General features: G+C 45.3%; 1 protein-coding gene across 6 annotated transcripts; it reads right to left on the reverse strand.

Annotated features, from left to right (window-relative positions):
- Nucleotides 1-6,157: 6,157 nt before the first annotated feature.
- Nucleotides 6,158-17,035, reverse strand: LOC134408203 (sulfotransferase 2B1-like). 6 transcript variants are annotated; one of them, XM_063140373.1, is made up of 8 exons: nt 16,518-16,607; nt 16,024-16,126; nt 12,031-12,243; nt 9,907-10,115; nt 9,410-9,536; nt 8,712-8,806; nt 7,742-7,922; nt 6,158-6,364 (listed from the first exon to the last, which is right to left on the reverse strand). In XM_063140373.1, exons 3-8 carry the CDS (start codon nt 12,167-12,169, stop codon nt 6,255-6,257), a joined length of 861 nt encoding a protein of 286 aa, XP_062996443.1. In that variant the 5' UTR covers nt 12,170-12,243; nt 16,024-16,126; nt 16,518-16,607; the 3' UTR covers nt 6,158-6,254. The 6 variants fall into 6 exon arrangements, with proteins under 6 accessions (XP_062996443.1, XP_062996442.1, XP_062996440.1 ...); XM_063140370.1 differs by lacking the exons at nt 6,158-6,364; nt 16,518-16,607 and adding exons at nt 7,051-7,333; nt 16,891-17,035; XM_063140369.1 differs by lacking the exon at nt 6,158-6,364 and adding an exon at nt 7,051-7,333 and having other exon boundaries at nt 16,518-16,611.
- Nucleotides 17,036-18,804: the final 1,769 nt, after the last annotated feature.

Consider the following 18,804-nt stretch of genomic DNA (forward strand, 5'->3'; position numbering starts at 1 on the left):
CTGAAGGCTTTTTTCCCCCTTACCTGGTTTGTTTTGCTGTACATGTGTATTTAGTATATTTTGAATATTATTGTGATATTGTTGATTTGTACATTGCTAAATTAGGGTGACCATATGAAAAGGAGGACAGGGCTCCTGTATCTTTAACAGTTGCATAGAAAAGGGAATTTCTGCAGGTGTCATTTGTATATATGGAGAACCTGGAGAAATTTCCTCTTCATCACAACAGTTAAAGCTGCAGGTGCCCTGCCATCTTTTAAATCTGGTCACTCTAGTATAGCTCCTGCACCTTTAACTGTTGTCATGAAGAGGGAATTTCACCAGGTTCCCCATATATACAAATGACACCTGCAGAAATTCCCTTTTCTATGCAACTCTTAAAGATACAGGAGCCCTGTGCTCCTTTTCATATGGTCATCCTAGCTAAATATTGTTGTAGTTTTTAATTTTTGCAAACCACCCAGAGAGCTTCGGCTATTGGGCGGTATAAAAATGCAATAAATGAAATGAAATGAAATATAAAAGCTCAACCAGATAAAAACAGCAGCAATGCAAAATTACAAATTTAAAACGCCAAGTTAGAATTTATTTAGGGTTCAATCCCTGGCATCTCCAGGTAGGGCTAGGAAAGAATCCTGCCTGAAACCATGGAGAGCCGCTGCCAACCAGTGTCAGCAATACTGGGCTAAATGGAGCAGTATAAGGCAACTTCCTATGTTCCTGTGGTTTGTGTCATTTAACAAATAGGGAGTTGGGTATCAGCATTTTTGCCAGTGTAACATAGCTCTGCCCTAAGCTGCTCACATGGCTGAGATAATCAATCGACCACAGTTGATCTGGGAATTAAAAGACAGTAAAGTTCAACCTTGCTCACCATTTGCGTTGTGAATCCCAGTTCTACATGGTCGATGTTTAACCTGGAGGTACTTCCCACTGCAATGGCCCTCCTGTGCCACACCCTTGTTCTACTTTTGCTCTGGTGTGCCTCAGGGGAGGGGGAGAGGATGAGACCCTGAGTCTAGTCCAAACCCTCATATGTTTGCTGACCATCAGGCCTTCCTTAGCTCAAGTCATGCGATTCGCTTGCATTTCGAAGTTGTTTACCCATCCCACAGGCACGTGGATGGCTCATTTGATCTACTTGCAGCAAAGGAATTGGTCAGGACATTTGTGTCTATGTAACTATTAGCTAAGAGGATTAGCAAACAGCTTTGGCCTGTAGTTCTTGAAGAGTCATCCACCAGCATCTACTTGGATTCAACAGTGTCTGTGAGAAGGCTGGACTGCAGCTCTACCATCTTGGGTAATGTTGCACGCTCTAAGGAGCTGTCATGGTCTGGTTGTAAGATACAAATCTGTATTTGTCTTCCAGGTTCGTTCCATTCCTTGAACTAAAATGATCAAGGAGCTGGAGCATCTCTACTATGAAGGAAGGTTACAACAGCTGGGATTGTTTAGCTCGGAAAAAAGGAGGCTAAGGGGAGAAATGATCGAGGTGTACAAAATTATGCATGGTGTGGAGAATGTGGATAGGGAGACATTTTTGCAAACCATGGCTGCCCGCAATGGCTTCTGGGTGAATGGCTGCATCTTCTTCTAAGATAGCAAATTGTTATTTCCTTCTGTACCAGTCAGCAACATTCCTTTGCGTTATGGGAAAGATGGTTCAAAAGCAGAATTACAGTGATCTCATGAGAACATCAGGTGTCTTATCTATGTAGCCTGGTACTACAACTGGAGGCTCTAACAAGCTGACATTCCCGTGTTGCCCTGTCGAGGGGCCATGTCATAACAGCCCATCCGTCCAATTAGTAAGTGCACCTGAATGAAGGAGATGTACATACGTGTGCCAAAGATATGCCAAGTAGTGCCTTGTTTATTAACAAGAATGTAGACTTATGCTATAGATTCTTATGATGCTGATGGTGCTATATAAATAAATAAATTAATAATAATAATAATAATAATAATAATAATAGCTGCTTTGTTATTACAATCATAGAATCATAGAATAGTAGAGTTGGAAGAGGCCCAAAAGGCCACTGAGTCCAACCCCCTGTTCAATGCAGGAATCCACCCTAAAGCATCCCTGACACATGGTTGTCCAGCTGCCTCTAGTGTGGGAGAGCCCACAACCTCCCTAGGTAACTGGTTCCATTGTCGTACTGCTCTAACAGTCAGGAATTTTTTCCTGATGTCCAGCCGGAAACTGACTTCCTGTAATTTGAGCCCGTTCTTCAGTGTCCTGCACTCTGGGAGGATCGAGAAGAGATCCCGGCCCTCCTCTGTGTGACAACCTTTCAAGTATTTGAAGAATGCTATCATGTCTCCCCTCAATCTTCTCTTCTCTAGGTTAAACATGCCCAGTTCTTTCAGTCTCTCTTCATAGGGCTTTGTTTCCAGACCCTGATCATCCTGGTTGCCCTCCTCTGAACACGCTCCAGCTTGTCTGCGTCCTTCTTGAATTGTGGAGCCCAGAACTGGACGCAATACTCTAGATGAGGCCTAACCAGGGCCGAATAGAGAGGAACCAGTACGTCACGTGATTTGGAAGCTATACTTCTATTAATGCAGCCCAAAATAGCATTTGCCTTTCTTGCAGCCATATCGCACTGCTGGCTCATATTCAGCTTGTGATCTTCAACAGTTCCAAGATCCTTCTCGTTTGTAGTATTGCTGAGCCAAGTATCCCCCATCTTGTAACTGTGCATTTGGTTTCTATTTCCTAGATGTAGAACTTGGCATTTATCCCTATTAAATTTCATTCTGTTGTTTTCAGCCCAGCACTCCAGCCTATCAAGATCACTTTGAAGTTTATTTCTGTCTTCCAGGGTATTAGCTATCCCACTCAATTTTGTGTCATCTGCAAATTTGGTAAGCATTTCCTGTACCTCCTTGTCCAAATCATTAATAAAAATGTTGAAGAGCACTGGGCCCAGGACTGAGTCCTGCAGTACCCCACTCGTTACCTCCCCCCAGTTTGAGAAGGTACCGTTGATAAGCACCCTTTGAGTCCGATTCTGTAGCCAACTGTGAATCCACCTAATAGTTGTTCCATCTGGCCCACTTTTAGCTAGTTTGTTAATCAGAATATCATGGGGCACTTTGTCAAAAGCTTTGCTGAAGTCAAGATATATGATGTCCACAGCATTCCCACAGTCCACAAGGACTGTGGGATACCTATTGCATAGGTATATTAGGTATACCTATTGCATAGGTATATTAATACCTATGCAAACCATCACTTGCTTAACTTGGCAGCAATGCCAAGTTCAGTTATGCTATAATTCTTCTTGTGCCCAGGGGTGGGAGGTCCAGACTGCTCAAGGGGTCTTTTGTGCAGGTAGCTTTCACAGATTGGTCCACTTTTATTGGGATATGCCTGAATGTGCTGAAAATTATGCCAATAAATTAGTCTCCTTGTAAGCAAACCTGTGAGTCTGGCTACTTTTGTCTCCTTGGTAATCCTGAAAACAACCTGAAGCCCACTGCCGGAGCTGGAAGGATTGATACAGAGGGCAACTCTTCTTTCTTCTCACCACCACTGCTGTCTGGGACAAAGAAAGAAGCAGGTGAGCAAACAGGTTGCAATAGCAAAGAGAAGTAGCAACCCCAGAGAGTGTTTGTCAGTATACCCCTTCTGGGTTTTGGAGCCCTTGGCAGGTGCCCAACAATACTTATCCTTGAGGCTGACCTTGATCTTACCAAGCCTTTTTAAGTTCTTATCACCTTTTGCTGGTTTGCAAACTGTCCCCACTACTGGATCATAGAGAACAGGCTGTTGACATTAATGCTTGTTGGCCTCCAGTTTGGAGTACAGCAATGCATCCAAAGTGTAGCTGCCTTTGAAACAGGGCAGCAGAAGCAAACTCCATTTTATTCCTGCTAGGGGCCAATCTATACCAAGCAGGATATAACACTTTTAAAACGGTGTGAGAACTGTATGTAATGTGTCCTGGGCCTGAACAGTTGTCATAACCATTATAAACCATTATAAGCATTAGTGTAGATCCTGCCTAGGATCAAAACTTCACATCCTTTGGAGTATTCTCTTCTTCTTTTCTATCCAGATTGGCAATTGGGCATTTTGTATTGGTTCTTTGTTTTTGTGTTAGTTTTTTGCTTTTAAATAAAAGTCATGCAGAAGCAATTGTAAAATATGAAAGGAACATTCTAGTTCTGTGGATCACAGCAGAACTGATACAACATGGCTGTATTTTTATTCTGTGCTCTATTTTGTGATTTTGATTTTTGTGAATCGCCCAGAAATAGGGTGACCATATGAAAAGGAGGACAGGGCTCCTGTATCTTTAACAGTTGTATTGAAAAGTAAATTTCAGCAGGTATCATTACTCCTGTTGGCTGGCTGGGCTTCCAGTGCAGGGGGTGTTTCTGCTCAGACTCTTACAATTCAAACATCCACAATTCCACAGTGTGAAAATACTGCTGGGCTGGCTAGCATTGTGAGTGAGAAAGCATCTACACCTGAGTCAGGCAAAGGCAGGCTCTTTATTTCAGTTAAACTATTACTCCTGTTGGCTGGCTGGGCTTCCAGTGCAGGGGATGGTCTTCATCCAATAGATCTGGAGGGCACCATGTTGGAGAAGGCTGGAGAAGAAACTGCTAACATCAGCAGTGGAGCTCTACATCAGCAAACTAAATGATAAAAGCTCCTTCCATAAATGTACAGGGGTGTGTGTGTGTGTGTGTGTGTGTGTGTGTGTGTGTGTGTGTTTAAGGGAGATAATGGTTTAGGGAGGAATTAAAAATTCCAAAAACATCAAGGCATGAATGGATCTGCTACAAACTTGGCATGCCTAAAGCACTCCTCAAGAGCTAACTCTGTGCCAAGTTTCATCTCTTTGTATTTAAAAATTACACAGATGTATCCAGTTGTGTTAATTTCCATTTTAAAAATTCATAAATATCAAAGCATGAACTGTTCTAATTCAATCTTGGTGAGCCAAGTTTCATTTTTTTTATCTTTAAAAATGAAGGCACTGTAAGCATTTGATTAATTTCCAATGACTACACTGGTTATCCAAAAATGGGGCGTTCTAAGATGGGTCATCTGGCAGGGCGGAATAAGGGAAGCCATTCCAAAATTGGGGCACAAATAACCTCAGTGGAGCTCTGGCTCAAATTTCGAGGTGGAGAAGTCCCACTTTGCACAGCCCTAGTGTTTGTCAGTAGCCCCTTTTGGGGGTTGGAGCCCTCAGCAAGTGCCCAATTATACCTACCTCTGATGCTGGCCTTGGTCTTACCGAGCCCTTTTTATCACCTTTTGCAATTCTTAAATATGGAATAGGAGGGTGACGGCAAAGAAGGGACATTTTAGATGCCTGGATCACAACTGAACTGATAAAACATGGCTGCATTTGTATTCTGTGCTATGTTTTGTGGTTTTGATTTTAGTGAACGACCCAGCCATTGGAAGGCGTATAAATGAAATCAATCAATCAATAAATAAATAGGCTCTTTCATAAGGCCATAAAGTCCAGGGATGCAAATTATATAACTGCAACACGACATGGACCAAAGCTCAGACACACCACTAGAAGGCATTTTCTCATACTCCTGTACTGTATGGTTGTGATCCACACGTTCTTGACTCGTGACATTGAAGAAGACCATGGGAGCTGACTAACTGATTTCAGTGTGTCTACTGAAACCAGCATCTGGACCCAGTGAAGTCTGAGCCCAACTCCAAGTATAGAAATGTGACGATGAAAAACAAAATTAAGAAATAAAACATCCTGCCTAAAAGTAGCTACCATGTAGGAAATAATGCCTGTGTAATGCAGTTCACAAGTTACTAGGAGTAGGAGATCTAGTCGGAATGTACTCTACTTTACTCTCTGTGAAACTCTGGACAGAGAGCACTAGCGATATTAGGGACCACGCAAAAATTCTGACCAAGGGCAGACAGTTTTTCAAAAGCAATGTATTTCCATCTGTGACATCACCCAGATAGCTGGGGAGCAAGCAAGGCTAACCTTGGCGTAAGCCTAGAATTAAACATATAAGGTATCCCTGAAGCTTTGGGCTTGTTGCTCTTCTCCCCTGTTTAGAGTGTGAAATTCCTGCTCAACTTCCTTCACACCTGGAGAAATAACAATACCCTGGTAATACAGCCTGATGATTTATTAACTATAATAAGGCCTTCGCTACCACGGCCTCTAAAATGTGTCTTGATAGCTGGGAGAGGAAAAGATCGAAGTCCATGGAGAGATGGAGCAGCAGTCTGGCCTTCTTCAGTCCCATGGGAAGGTCCCACTCACTCCCCGCATCTTCTCCTGATAAACTCGGTCAAAGCGTTCACTCTGTGCCACTGTCAGGTGGTTCTTCCAGTCCCCGACGATCCCTGGAAAACCACAAGAGGGAGCAGTAAACGCAAAGAAGTTGAGCTAGCCCACAGAAATGAGTGTCCCTTTAAAGGCTGGCCCTACCATTAGGCAGCGTGAGGAAGCTGCTTAAGGATGCTGATAGTGGTGGGCAGCAGTGACAGCCCTCCAACCTGGCTGTTCCCCCATCTACTATGACATCCTTCTGAGCCAGCCCCAGTGCTTTTTGTGTTCTTCAATGGCTTGGGCCAGCTTGCTGTCGGATCATAGCTTTCTCCCAACTGCACTCACACAGAGCACCATTTGGGAAAGCTTGCTTGAGTAAGCAGGCAGATTCACAGACTACTCAGGCAACACATCTTGGAGCTGCTGATGTTGTACCAGGCAAAGCAGCTGGCAAAATGTTGGAGGAGAGAGCTGGGTGTATTATGTGGAATGCCTGCAGGTCCTCATGGGAGAACGGGTTGTATATCAATAAACTGATATAATCAGGCCTTGACTCTCTTAAGCTGGCCTGCTGCTCTCAAGCATGGTGGACAATGCTGTCTGGTTGCCAACATTCAAGTCAGATTCAACTGCCAGTCTAGTCTGATTCTTTCCTTGGAATGCAGAGAGTGGACGCGCTCCTGTCCTTTGCCCTGTAGGCTGAGAAAATGTCATGCAGAGGTCCAGATTGCTCTCTTATACTTACATTTCTGAAAGGCCTCTTCAAAAATTCAACAGATATGATTCATCTTACATTTTGCAGGTTCCTTTCTGGACAGGTCTGCCTAAGTGCGCTATGATCAACACCTGAGTTCCACCTCCAAGGGAGGATCAGGAGGTGGTGTCAAGGGAGAGGGCCTTCTCAGTGGTGGCTGCCCTGGCTGTAGAATGAGCTCCTCCCAGATGCCTGAATGGGGCTGACACAGTCATCATCTGGGTGCTGGGTAATGGCCATCCTCTTCTCAGGCATTTAGCAGCCCACACAGATGAGGCATCTCTGTCTCCTGTGCTATAAAAAGTTCAGAAATGAAATTATCACCATCATCAACAACAAGGTTGTCAAGTCCCTCCACTTCAAAACCTCTCGAAAGAAACAAAACGATTTGCACGTGGGTTTCTCAGAAAAAGCCACTGACAGGAAGGCCACCTGTCAGTAGGGCAGAATTTTATCAGTTCAGAACACAGCTGATTGGGCTGCAGGAGTGCCCATTTCATACGAATGCCCCTCCCACCACAGGCACAGGAAAAGGCAACCCTTCGCCATTAAATCTAGTTGAGAGAAACATGTGAGGAAGCTCAAGGCAGTGGGACATCCTTCCCTGCCTCCCATTCCTTTTGGTCAGTGGCTGCCACCTGAACTCCAGCAAATGCACATGTGACAACACTAGATACCCAGGAGGCTCTGCTTTTACCTTTCCTCAATAACTTCCCTTTCTTGTGGTCAAAAGCATCATCTGACATTGTGGTGAAGTTAGACTTCAGGTTGTCCTTCATCTTCTGGAAGGAGGCATTTTCCACCACAGAATCAATTTGCTGGCTATTCAGCTCCTTCCCAAGGAAACGGCAGATCTTCTCCACACTGCCTCGCAGGTCCTGGCAGAGAAACAAGCAGATGGCATGGGAAACTTCCTGCCTGGTGTGAAGGTTCAGCTTGTGGACATCACACACCAACTCAATTGCATTGTAGATAGAGCTCGGGTGGAGACGGTAATTGTGGTTTATGACGGTAGCTGTGACAGGGCGTCCTGGAAACCTCCATAAGGTAGCGAGGTAGGAGGATAAAATCCAGTACTACCAAGGTAGCTTTCTCTGAAATGCTCCCTGTTCTAAATACGGGGCCATCTAAGGAGGCAAAACTGAGGAGTTTCAATGTGTGGATGAGATGGTGGTGTTGAGAAGAAGGCATCAAATTTATAAGGTGCTGGAAATGTTTTGGGACAAGCTGGGCCTGTGTACAAGAGGGATGGGGGTTCCATTTGAATCAGAATATAACCTAATGCCTGAGGCTTAACATAAAAAGGTGAAACATCAGCTTTTAATTGCAACCCTGGAGGACAGCTGACAGTGTAAGCAAGGGAAAAGGCTATCAGTGGCTACTAGTCGATAGCTATGTACTGTATCCTGTTGGTGGGGAACAGGGGCAGGAGGGTGCTGCTCCGCTCATGTCCTGACTATGGATTTCCTATGAGCAGCTGGTTGGCCACTGTGTGAACAGAATGCTGGACCGGATAGATACTTGACCTGATCCAGCACAGCTCTTCTTCTGTTCCTAGAGACTCTTTTCACTCAACAGCTTTCCATTTTTAAACACCTTCACTTGGAGAAGTGAAGAAACAATGTAAGCCAGGATGGGTGTGTATATAGCTGATGGTCAAACCATACCTGCTGCATCTGTTCATAACTGTTGAAGAAGACATTGGGTCTCCCCTTCAACTCCAGCCAACTTTTCACATGGTCAAACCAAGAACCATAGGTCACTGGAAGGGCAAAGCAGACCCAAAAGTGGCATATCAACAGTCCAGAGGAGACAAGAGGGTTGCACTTCCTGCCTTCAGAGACAGATATGCATTATCATCTCACAACAGTGGAACTGAGGCCTTGCCACCCTCACCATGTTCAGGTGACTCACACCTACTTGTGAATGGCATTTATTGATATTTTTAAATGGCACACTTTCCCCCTTCCCTCGCTTTTGCCCTGTTGGGAATTACAGTTCTGTGATAAGGTTATGAGGATGGGGTAAGAAGAAAGCCTTCCTGGTGTGGGGCCTGGAGTGCTGGACCAGCACAGGGAAGACCGGACTTCCCATCTTCATTCAGTCATGAGATACGCAGAGTGGCTTTGGCCTAGTCTGTGGCAGTCAGTATTTCTACCTCTAAGCTCACACCACTATACTGAGGGTAACATGGGACAATTCCATGTACCCAATCTTGTGGCCTTGTGGAGGGCAGGATAATATATCCAGTCAGAGATAAATTCAATAACAAGTCCAGTTCAGCACTCTGACAAAAGCACAGAGTGGGGGGGAGAAGTGCTGCAAGCAAAATGGAGGAAGATGGTGTATTGGCCTCTTTGCATACCATTCCCGCTAAGGAATTCCTCCAGGTACTCTTCCACAGTCCCAGGATCCTTGTTTCCCTTGAAAAACTTGGAATAGTAGTAAAGTGAGACCAGCACATCCCTGGGATTCCGCAGAGTATAGATCACCTGTAGGAGAGGCAGGGGTGACATTGTGAGAAGGCAGCATCTCGCCCCTGTTACAAAGAAGTTCCAAATGCTCTGCATCTGGAACATGTAGTTTGCATTACGGTTTTCTCTGGGATTACCCTAAGGCCCTGGATCAAGTTCTTTTTTCCTGGAAGCCATAGCCAAAAAGTTGCTAGGGGTATTGTTAAGGCTCTAGAACAGTGGAAGATGCAAAAAGCCCATAAATGTATTTCTTTCTTATATATAGTTCGTGTCAATTACTTGCTTTCTATAAATGGATAAACAGTCAACTCAGAACTCCCCATATATCTGAGTTGCAGATTAGCAGGAGGTGAAGATGGGCTTGATGTGAGGACTGTTGCTGTCTTACCTTAGCCTTGGTCTGGAGAAATGACTTGGGGAAAAGCTGGAATGGCAGGTGAGAAGCCATGAGTCTGGGTGGAGGAGATGCCAGGGCAATCTTCATACCATCAGTAGTTTCTATCCATAGTGACCGGTCCCACGCAAACGAGCTGCGAACCCATGATGGGTCCCCATTGTGCCAGATTAAGCCCAAGATCTCCTGCATCCAATTGGTACCTGGAAGGGAGTCCAATAATCATACGGTTGCCTCTTCTTTCCCTACACCCTTTCACTTAACCGCTTTCACCTTCCGTTCCACTGACCACACATAATTCCCTGTCTATGCAAAATCATAAGAACTGGATTGAATTTCTTTAAAGAGCTAGGAGCTACTGAAAACTCTACAAAGCCAGGATTCCCTAAATTCATCACCAGGTCGACATGGTCATGTCTAATCGAGCATACACCTTTCTTCCTGGGGGCAAGGAAAGTTGTTAGCAAGGAGATTAAAGAACTGATGCTCATCTTTGTCTATAATGCAATCAATATTCAGAGATGTCAACAGGAGTGTTATTTCAGGATAGACATGACCATATTTCTTTTCAAAGATGGCTGACTTTTGTTCAACATTTCTCAGCATCCTCCTTCTTCCTTAAAAGAGGTACAGCATTTGAAGGTTCTCCTCCAGGTGCCTACTCTGAGGGAAGCTTGGGGGATAAAAACAAGAGAGAAGGCCTTTTCTGTGGTGGCTCCCCAATCTCAGGGAGATTGTTCTACAACTTCCCTTCCTAATCTCCCTTCCCTTCCCTTCCCAATCTCAACTTCCCTTCCACTACCCACACATAATTCCCTGTCTATGCAAAATCATATGAATTTATGTAAAGAACTATTATTATTATTATTATTATTATTATTATTATTATTATTATTATTTATGTCCCGTATTTTCCCCAGAACTGGGATTCTAGGCAGTTTACAAGATTAAAGCATGTTCAATTAAAACATATAAATATACATTACAAATGTTAAAATAGAATTAAGCTTACAGTAATATTAAAAACATGTTAAAAAAATTTAAAAAACTGTAACAGCTTAAAGAGGGGGGATCCAATACATTAACACAGGTCCAGTATACTTCCAAAAGCCTGCTGAAACAAAAAAGTTTTTGCCTGCCTCTGAAACTGAAGCACAGAGGGAGCCAGCCTAGCCTCCCTGGGAAGGGAGTTCCAGAGCGTTGGAGCAGCCACTGAGAAGGCCCTCTCCAGCAGACCCATCAGGCGTGCCTGGGTTGTTGGTGGGACTCAGAGAAAGGCCTCCCCCAGAAGATCTCAGAGCACGGGCAGGCTCATATGGGAGAATACAGTCTTTCAGATAAGCTGGACCCAAACCATAGGGGCTTAATAGGTGATAACCAGCACTTTGAATTGTGCCCGGAAACAGATTGGAATCCAGTGAAGCTGTTTTAACAGCAGAGTTGTATGCTCCCTGTAACCAGCCCTGGTCAACAATCTGATTGCTGCTCTTTGAACCACCTGAAGATCTGGGGGTGGGGGGGGGGGAAATGCAGATGACTGTGATGCATTGGTGGTCATGAGAACATAGGAAGTGTCTTGCTGGATTAGAGCAAAGACCTATCTAGTATAACATTCTGTTCCTACAGTGTCCAACCAGATTCCTCAATGGGAAGGCTCCAAATGATAACACCCTTCCATGTGTGCTGCCTTGAAAGTGATATTCAGAAGCATACCTGTCTCTAAGACTATGGATAATATACAGCTATCATGAGTAGTAGCCTTTCCACCCATGAATAGAACATAAGAATAACCATGCTGGATCAGACCAAGGATCCATCAAGTCAAGCATTCTGTTTACAAAATGGCCAAAGAGTAAACTTCATGCAGGACATGGATGCAACAGCACCCTCTTGACCATGTCTCCCCAGAAACTGGTGTATATAAGCTTACAGCCTCTGATACTGGGATATAAGGAATGGCAGGTATAAATTTTGGAGTGGGTTGGAAGAGGTAAAATATCTTGTTGTTCAATGTTTATTGGGTGCTTCACATTTGACATAGGTGTAATAATGCACATAATCATCCAAGCCAGGGCCCATGTAAGACTACTAGTCCAGGAACTTAATAGCACCACTGACCTGACTTTGGATAAGTGACGTTTAGTACATCGTCGTCCAACAGTTGGAATTCATTTTCCACAAACTTGACTGTTTCCACATCGTATCCTATATTGGGGAACAGGATCCCCTTGTGGGCGAAATACAGTGCAGATGACATTGAGGAAAAAATATCTTGAAGAGAAATGGAGATGCAGCGTTCTTGCAGCTTATTCACAAGTTTCCGCCCTGTCTCTGGAATAAAGAGCAATATTTTGTCTATGGAAGAATGTCATTCTTCCTCTTCTCAATGGCACATCCACTGAAATTTCAGATTTATCATATGTACTGGATTTCTGCCTATCATGCATTGGTTAATTACCTTGAGGGTAGGGTGGAAGGAAAACCCAGCACCTCCAATGAACACAGAAAATGATCATCCATTACGATATTTGATGTGGCTCTTTTATTCTGAACTAGGGATGTCAGTGGACTCCACTAGGCGGATGGAGCCTGATGACCTTCATCGGCTGTGCCCCCGGATTTGGCTCCTCTTCCACTAGCTGGCCCAACTCGGACAATAGTGAGTCAAGCTTGTAAAGGAGTTGGACATCGGATAGACTATGCTTATGCTAGTCATGTAAAAAGTGGTAAATGGTTTGGGTAGTTTTAGCATGACACTTAAAAAATATAGAAGGAGAAGGACACCAGACTGAAGAATCAACACCAAGACACCTGGGGATGGTTGCGGAAAGATAGGAGAGGCCTTTGTGCCAGAGGAGAGCTGTCTTATCAGGCCTCCAGGGATGTGGAGCAGGGTGGCAGGAAGGAGTTGCTGCAACTGGAGAGGTGTGAAACCAGGCCTCTGGGGTTGTGCTAGAGGGAGGGGGGAACATGGAGGGAGTTGAGAGCTTTGGGGTTATAAAGTTCGAGGGCTTCCCCCTGGTCTTGGTCTCGTCTTTCCATACGGTTTGGATGGAGGTGACTGCGGCTGGCTCAGAATACAAGGCCCTACTTTGGAGTAAGTAGGTAGTCTAGCTAGGTGTTATTGTTTTAAGGTTACTGGGTTTCCTAGATTATGCATGCCTGCATGTGTGTTTTACTGTTATCCTTCCCACAACCCTTCCCCTTACATGTAAATAAACCCCTTCGACCTCAACTGCTTGTGCTGCTGCTGTCTTCTTGCTACTTGGGTCAGTGCTAAATCCAGAGCTTCTGTGCCAGGATTCTGGTGTCCTTCCAGAGGCTTCTGGTGCCAAGAGGACTCAGCAGGTGGTGGCAGTGGAGATGAGGGAGGTAAGCCATTTGTAAACACACACACACACACACACACACACACACACACACACACACACACCAAGCTCAACGCCGGATCTACACTACTGCTTTATAATGGTTTATAACAGTATTGACAACTGTTGGGGCACATGACGCATTCCATATACCATTTTCAAACAGCTTTCAAGTGTTATATCCTGCTTGGAGCTTGATGACCTTTCATCGGTTTGGCACCCTGGATTCGGTTCATCTTCTCCTACCTGGAAATGGATTTTCATTCTTTTCTTCTTCTTTTCTTCTTTTTTTTTTAGCAATTTAACACTGCAATTTAAATTGGCACACAAGCTCAAGTCAATTACTCTAAATTGAAACGACTGTGTATAACATAAAAATAATAAAAAACAAAACAAAAGTGGGTAGTACTACAGTCCTTTCAAAGCCCTAAACGGCTTGGGGCCAGGTTATCTGAAGGAACGCCTCCTTCCATATGTACCCACCCAGACCGTAACATCATCATCTGGGGTCCTTCTCCATGAGCACCTGACAAAGGAAGTGAGGCAGTTGGCTACCAGGAGGAAGGCCTTCTCTGCTGTGGCACCCCGCCTGCGGAATGAGCTCCCTAGAAGGGTTCACCTGGCACCTGTGTTATACTCTTTTCAACACCAGTTGAAGACATAAGAACATAAGAAGAGCCATGCTGGATCAGACCAACGGTCCATCTAGTCCAGCACTCTGTTCACACAGTGGCCAACCAGCCATCAGCCAGGGATGAGCAAGCAGGACATGATGCAACAGCACACTCCCACCCATGTTCCCCAGCAACTGGTGCACACAGGGTTACTGCTTTGAATACTGGAGACAGCACACAACCATCCGGGCTAGTAGCCATTGATAGCCTTCACCACCAGGAATTTCTCCAGCCCCCTTGTAAAGCCATCCAAATGGGTGGCCATCGCTACATCTGTGGTAGTGAGTTCCATAATTTAACTATGTGCTGTGTGAAGAAGTACTTCCTTTTATTTGTCCAGGATCTCCCAGCAATCAGCTTCATGGAATGTCCCAAAGTTCTAGTATTATGGGAGAGGGAGAAAAATGTCTCCCTATCCACATTCTCCATACCATGCATAATTTTGTACACCTCTATCATGTCTCCTCTTAGCCTCCTTTTTTATCATGTCTCCTCTTAGCCTCCTTTTTTCCAAGCTAAACAATCCCAGTTGATGTAACCTTCCCTTTCTGAATTCTGAATTTTAACATTTTATCATCCTGGGCCACATCTACACCAAGTAGAATATAACACTTCGAAAAAGGTTTGAAAATGGTATCTGGAATGCATCCTGGGCTCAAACAGTTGTCAATACCATTGTAAACTAGGGATATGCTCCACTTCTAATCAGACTGGCGAATTAGAAGCGGAGCAGGGGGCTTCGCCTGCCCTTAAGGCGTAGGCGAAGAGGATTGGGGGGCCGGCAGAGCGTGGCAAAGAGGATCGAGGTGAAGGCGGATCCTTCGCCACGATCCGGAGCTCCGCCGGAAAGCTAAGTGGGGTTTACCGGGCCCTGCTGCTGTCGCTGTCACCCATGCGGCGACGGCGGCAGAGCCTGGAAAGGGACCAATGGGGAGGGGGGCCTTACCTGCGTCCGTCAGCGGTCCGTCGGCTTCTTCAATTGAACCCACGGTTCAACCAGGAAGTTGAAGAAGCCGACGGACCGTGGACGGACGCAGGTAAAGCCCCCTCCCCCTTGGTCCCTTACCAGGCTCTGCCGCCGTCGCCGCTAAGGCGGCGACGGCGGCAGGGCCCGGTAACCCACCCACCCCGCCGGGCTCTGCCGCCATCGGCTTGTACCTTGGCATGCATATGTATCCCTGGATAAGCTATCATGGTGGCGAGTTTGAGGTTTTTAACATGCAAATTGACGGAGCTATGGATTTTCATAAATTCCCCAAAAATCAGGACTGCCTTGAGTCTTGGTGTGCATTTGTATACATCCATGAGGTGTCATGGTGCCAAATTTGAGGTTTCTAACTTTAACAGAAAAAAGTTGTAAACTTTTTTAGATTAATGCAAGCCTATGGGGGGGGGAAGGGAGCTCCGATCAGGATCCGGAGCTCCGCAGCGGAGCGGAGCGGACATAGGTGGAGGGGGGCGGGGCGGAGCGGCCCGATCCGCAAATCACGGAACTGGAAGAGAAGCGGAGCTGGGGGGTCCGTGCACACCCCTATTATAAACCATTATAAAGTAGTAGTGTGGGTCTTGCCTTGCCTTTTAACTTTGCTGTTTTAAATCTGTATTTAAAATTTGCTTTTTAAATCTTTGAATTCCCGCCTGGCTTTATTCTGGTTGTACTTTTATATTGTACTTTAATATTGTGGTTCAGTTTTACACTTTCAGTTCCACCTTGTGGATTTGGGGCAGTATAGAAATGCAATAAATAAATAAATAAATAAATAAATAAATAAATAAATAAATAAAGATTGTCATCCAGACCAAAAGCTGCCCCTCTACTCCATTGTCAAACCAACTAAGAATTGCTTGTGCATTGGCTTTCCCTCTGTGACCTTGCGCTTGGTATTTACAGGACGATTCCACAAAGCCTAAAATGCAGGTGTGTGAATTGATGGTCTCCCTAAATTCAGGAGGTGGACAACTCACCTCTCACAGTTCCAGACAAGCTGGACTTTGAAAGAGCAAAAACCTCATTCCAAAAGGAGTACTTAATCCCCCTCCTCAATAGACCTAAATGATTCCTCACTCACCTAGGAATTCAGCCTGCGTTTCAAGGTCTCTCCCATCAGCTGTCTCTGGACTTCGCTACCTTCCTTATCATGGTTTGTGCTCAACAAACAAGACAATCCTAGCCTGCACAAATTAGGATATATTACAAAACAAAGGGGAGGGAAGGAGGCACAGGAAAAGGAACACAGGAACTCTGTCATCAGTACTTAGAGTTACATAGGGTGACCATATTTTGGAAACCAAAAAGGAGGACAACAAGGTCGCCCCCAAGGGGGGGTGTCCAGCACAAAGGGGACGTGCCCACCTGAACATAGCCTTGGTCACATGTCTGATTTTACAGCACACATTTAAGACAAATCTGTTCTACATAACATCTTAATGTTAAAATCACTGAAATAAAGAACAAGTGAGAGATTCAATGTATCTGAAATTAACTTCACTCACTCCTACTTTTGTAGGTTTTGCTGTACTTTGAGGCTTTTGCTATACTCTGTGTGTTACATTCTCCCCTTACCTCAAATATCACCGAAGAGAGTCCCAGGGAGATGACACCGCGGGGGAGAGCGATAGCAGGAGCTGAACTCGTCTGCCGCACTCACGCAAATGCAAATACAAACACACCGAGGGAGAAAAGTGTTTTGCCGGCGGCGGGACGCGCCAGAAGAGCTGCCGGGTGGGAGGGGGGATTGTTCAAATGGAAGAACACGCGAGGGGGAAGCGTCTTTGAATGGGGTAGAGATTCTTCCGCAGGCAGCGCTGCCTAGCTCTCAGTACACAGAGTAAAGAAAGAGGCGCTTCTTTTAGGTACGTCTTTAAAAAAGGCGCACAGAAGCGCAGATCTGGCCCAGATCCCCCTCCTCGATAGCCCCAAATGATTCCTCACTCACCTGTGAATTCAGCCTGTTTTTCACGGTCTCTCCGATCAACTACCTTTGGACTTTGCTACCTTCTTATAGTGGACTGTGCTCAATGAATAAGACAATCCTAGCCTGTTCATTAAGGATATTTAAAAAATGAGGAGGGAAGGAGGCACAAGAAAGGGAACAGGGAACACAGGAACTCTGGCATCAGTACTTAGAGTTACGCAATTAGATACAATAAAAACAACTCAGAGATAGGAGAAATAAATGGGCTGGCAGTGTCCTCTCTTTAGAGCTGCTGAAGTGAGTTTTGCAGTCCCATCTCTGCCTCTCCTGGAACCATTAATATAATGCATATTTTTTTTAAAAAAAGCAACCACGTAAGATGTATGGTGGCATTTACCTACAATATGACTGAGGCTAAAGTGGGTTGTGTGAGAACCTGCACACCCCAGACCTACATGAGAGGCCGTTGCACGTTCATCTCCGGCCATCTGGGTCCTCAGCAGGCCCACTGTGCTTCCAAGCTGTACTCATGTGGCTGGCCCATTGCCAGTCTCCAAAACATCTCACATTTTCCCATTAATAATTACAAGGCCCATTCTCTTGGTCCCACCACCATCAGAGGCAGGCCTAGTGGGGTGGCAGAAGAGGGCTTTCTTGGTGGCTGCTCCAGGGCTCTGTAACTTCCTTTCTGTCTTTAAACTATGGTTATGTAGCCTCTATAGTTAGGAATGGTTCACACGACATAGTATGTCATGATTCACATGATACACTAAACCATAATTTAGGAGGCCACCAGTGAGGGAGGGGGCGGCGGCCAGGCACCTCTCTACCTTGCCTGGGTCCAGCTCCAGCTGAGAGCCCCCTCCCTCCTGCTACCAACTATCTCTGGAGAGGCCACCAATGAGGGAGGAAGCAGCAGCCAGACACCTCTCCACCGTGCCTGGGTCCAGCTCCAGCTGAGAGCCCCCTCCCTCCTGCTGTCAACTGTCTCTGGAGAGGCCACCAGTGAGGGAGGAAGCAGCAGCCAGGCACCTCTCCACCGTGCCTGGGTCCAGCTCCAGCTGAGAGCCCCCTCCCTCCTGCTGTCACCTGTAACTGCTGAATTTTGCAACTAAGATTGTAGTGCCTGAATTTGCTTTCCTTCCCCCCCCCCTCCTCCTCCATCCCAATCCCCTTTCCTTTTGTGTCATGTCTTTTAGATTGTAAGCCTGTGGGCAGGGACTGTCAAGAAATACTTTTGTAAGCCGCCGTGAGAGCCTTTTTTGGCTGAAGGGCGGCATAAAAATCCTTAAATAAATAAATAAATAAAATAAAAAATAATGTTTAACTCAAAGTGCTTAACCACCATGTCCTAGTGTTGGAAAAGTGCCCAGCTCTGAACCAGAGTTGCTACGGTAGTTGCAAAGGAGAAGTTGCAGAGTCGGAATATCTGGGAGAGGGCTGGAGCATTCCTAGATAACCAAAATCAACTGAATGTTCCCTTAAAGAACAGTGAGTACCCATCTCTTTTAGTAAATGCTTGCCAAAAGAACAGACCTTGCACTTTCTTTCCACAGCTAGAAATTTCCTGTTAGATGGCACCTACATATGCAGCACCAGAGAAGATAATGTATCTTCTCTGGTGCTGCAGAGAATGTAGATAATGTAGGTACCTAGCTACTTCCCTTGCGAGGTAGGCACATGCTTTGCAGCAATTAGCTCCAGAGCCTCTTTATTCTGCAGAATAAACGTTGTTTGATCCATACTTCATCTCCTCTCCTCCTTGTGTGCTGAATTGAACTTGGTACGCCAGGGAACGAGCTATTTTTGCAACACTAGCATGTGGGCTGAACGTATTTGTTTTTATTGAAAGCTGTTTTGTTTCTATGGGAAGCTGAAAGGAATATGAGTCCGGAAGGGGAGAGGGAGAACATGGATGGCTTAGGAAAAAGTGGG

This window comes from Elgaria multicarinata, chromosome 13 (genome assembly GCF_023053635.1).
Source record: "Elgaria multicarinata webbii isolate HBS135686 ecotype San Diego chromosome 13, rElgMul1.1.pri, whole genome shotgun sequence".
NCBI classification, from domain to species: domain Eukaryota; kingdom Metazoa; phylum Chordata; class Lepidosauria; order Squamata; family Anguidae; genus Elgaria; species Elgaria multicarinata.

Bases quoted from the DNA above. Each gene is read 5' to 3' on its own strand.
- LOC134408203 (XM_063140372.1), bottom strand. From the start codon at position 12,169: ATGTCATCTGCACTGTATTTCGCCCACAAGGGGATCCTGTTCCCCAAT. The intron at 10,116-12,030 runs GTCAGTGGTGCT...ACTCCCTTCCAG, and splicing joins CGTCACTTATCCAAAGTCAG to GTACCAATTGGATGCAGGAG. The intron at 8,807-9,409 runs GTATGCAAAGAG...TTGCCCTTCCAG, and splicing joins GGAATTCCTTAGCGGGAATG to TGACCTATGGTTCTTGGTTT.